This window comes from Penaeus monodon, chromosome 9, assembly GCF_015228065.2.
Source record: "Penaeus monodon isolate SGIC_2016 chromosome 9, NSTDA_Pmon_1, whole genome shotgun sequence".
NCBI classification, from domain to species: Eukaryota; Metazoa; Arthropoda; class Malacostraca; order Decapoda; family Penaeidae; genus Penaeus; species Penaeus monodon.
Window position 1 is genome coordinate 17,914,000 of NC_051394.1, and position 2,500 is coordinate 17,916,499.

General features: G+C 39.2%; 2 protein-coding genes across 2 annotated transcripts in view; both read left to right on the forward strand.

The window, feature by feature from the left end:
* The window catches only part of LOC119576640 (ankyrin repeat and MYND domain-containing protein 2-like), a 2,682-nt gene extending 1,361 nt beyond the window's left edge, over nucleotides 1–1,321 (forward strand). The window contains exons 3-4 of the mRNA XM_037924293.1: nucleotides 922–1,029; nucleotides 1,165–1,321. Of these exons, the coding sequence (XP_037780221.1) occupies nucleotides 922–1,029; nucleotides 1,165–1,321 (265 nt within the window). The remainder of the gene's footprint in view (nucleotides 1–921; nucleotides 1,030–1,164) is intronic.
* The window catches only part of LOC119576998, a 15,660-nt gene that overhangs the window by 9,501 nt on the left and 3,659 nt on the right, over nucleotides 1–2,500 (forward strand). The gene's annotated exons all lie outside the window — the stretch shown is intronic.

Sequence of the window (2,500 nt, forward strand, 5' to 3'; positions counted from 1 at the left end):
TTTTAAAAAAAAATTTTTAGTACTGGAAAAACTGACATTCCGCTTTCAAACCGGAAACACTGACTTTCCGCTTTCTTTAGGCCACCCCGGGAAACAAAATGGAAAAAAATTCCACTTTCTTAGTACTGGAAAAACTGACATTCCGTTTTTCCTAGTTGGAAACACTGAATCCGTTTTTCAGAACACGGGAAAACCCCTGACATTCCGCTTTTTGACGGGAAACACTGACTTTCCCGCTTCAAACAGGGAAAACCTGACTTTCCCGCTTTCTTAATACTAGAAAATGACTTTCCCGCTTTCAAAACACGGGAAAAACCGACATTCCGCTCTCTTAGCATGGAAACACTGACATTCGCTCCTTTCCCGGAAACGTGAATTCCGCTTCAGAACATTGGAAACACTGACATTCCCCTTTAGAAACGGGAAAAACATATTTTCCACTTTCAGAACACGGAAAAACACTAAATTTCCCACTTTTGGAATATTGGAAACACTGACTTTCCCCTTTTTAAAACAAGGGAAACACTGACATTCCACTTTCGAACAGGGAAAACGCTGACTTTCCATTTTGTTTTTGCTAAAAACCCCGTATCACCCCACGGTTTACAGTGTTATGCTTGTCATTCGTTTTCCTACCTTCGTTTTTCTACATTCGTTTTAGTCTGTCCCAAAAATACACATGCAAAGCCTGATGCAAGGTGGTCATAGTTGTTTCGGAGATTTGAGAAAAGGGTTGCGAGTACCATTGAGATATGCGAAGTTCTAGCTTCGCCCGGGCCTTCCTTATATTACCCGGCCTGTGTCAGCTTTTTATGGCTGTCTCATTTTATTTTCTGACACTCGGTGCTTGCCGTGGCGGTGGGATTCCCAGCAGGGCCCCTGTAGCTGTGGTGTAAGATACGCAAAATCTCTTTACCGCAGGGGCTGTGTTCAGCGGACCCGGGTCTCAGAAAGTGTGTGTCACAATTCTCTAAATAAGTACAAGTGTGGCGTTGGGGCTCGCCGCAAGCAGCAACACCTCTCTTCACGGTTTTGTTTTCTCTATGATCTGCCATGCACAGTCGTGACCTAGGCGCATTCGCGCCTAGGTGGTTTGCGAGTGTAAAAAGGTTGGGGAAACCAACCTATACATATAATACTGACAAACATCAGATTATTCTTTAGCTGGATTTTTGAAAAGTTTCAAAAAACAAAAAAGGGAAAATATTCCCAAAAGCCAAATATAACCCGCGGCTCGCTGAGTTTCCCTGCCCGTGAATCCCTGCATGGGGAGGACACCCCACACTGTGGTACGCTTGCACCCCCAAAAACCCTTACTTGACGGGGAGCTGCTTTATTTATTCACATGAAAATGCCTGGGTTTTTTTTTGCACATTAAAAGAAAAATACTATTCAATTTGAATAAAACACCATAAAAATAGCAAATAGTACAAAATAAGATCATAAAATTGAACCAAAAAAAAAAAAACGACACGGGTTGATAGTAGCCCAACACAAAAAGATCGTGACATGATCAGTGATATAGTAAAAAAATAGAGTGGCCATAATGGCTAATGGTGAAACTTTAATTTCATAAGGGTCTTTTTAGCGCCATGAAAGTTATCCCGTAATAAGTTTTAAACCAACTCCAATGGCCCTGTGTATTGGCAGCGTCAGGGTTAATTTTAAACTCCTCCAGAACAGTTTTTTACTTTTGGCTCAAATTTTAAACGAGCATGCGCTTTGAGGACAAGTTAAAACCCAAGAAAACATGTATGTTACGTATGAGTCCGTATAAGGTCATAGGAGCCAGCCCCTATTTTTCCCCTTTTTGAGTATTTTGGCAAAACATCAAAAGGGTTTTTGGGAAATTTCATATATAGTTTTTTTTTCTGACAATCAATTTATAGATATGAATAATTGTTCAAATATCCCAATAATGAAAATAACTTCCCTAATGAGTATAAACATAAGGAAAATGCCCCAAAAAAGCTTCGACGTTCAGAGATAGGGCAAGGGGTTCGTATTTTCCCGGTTAGTAAAAAAAAAAAAAATATGGTTTAAAGTCCAAAGGAACTTTTGAACATAAAATAACCCCGATTTAAAAAAAAAAGAGCTTTTTTTATTTACTTAAAATGAAATTTTCAAGTAATCGGCACCTTGAGAAAGACCTGTTTACCCTATACCTTCAACGCTGCGAAAGGGCTGTCCGAGAAAACTGCGCGGTGAATATTAACTGGTGAGTGCCATGCGTGTCATTGTGAATAAAAATAGGTTTTCGAGTTTTTAGCGCAGTTTCGTTAATAATTTTACTGCTAATACTGATATAACCTTGTTATCAAGAAAGTTTAGAACATTTCGTTAAATAAATATTTCCCTTATCAGTAGGCCGACTTGTGCGTCGTTAATATTATGTGAAGATCAAACTGCATCATGAGTAACTGCTTACAACTTATTATATACGAGCATAATGAAGAAAAACAGACTTTTCTCCCAATCACCTATTCTCCAAACATAGGAA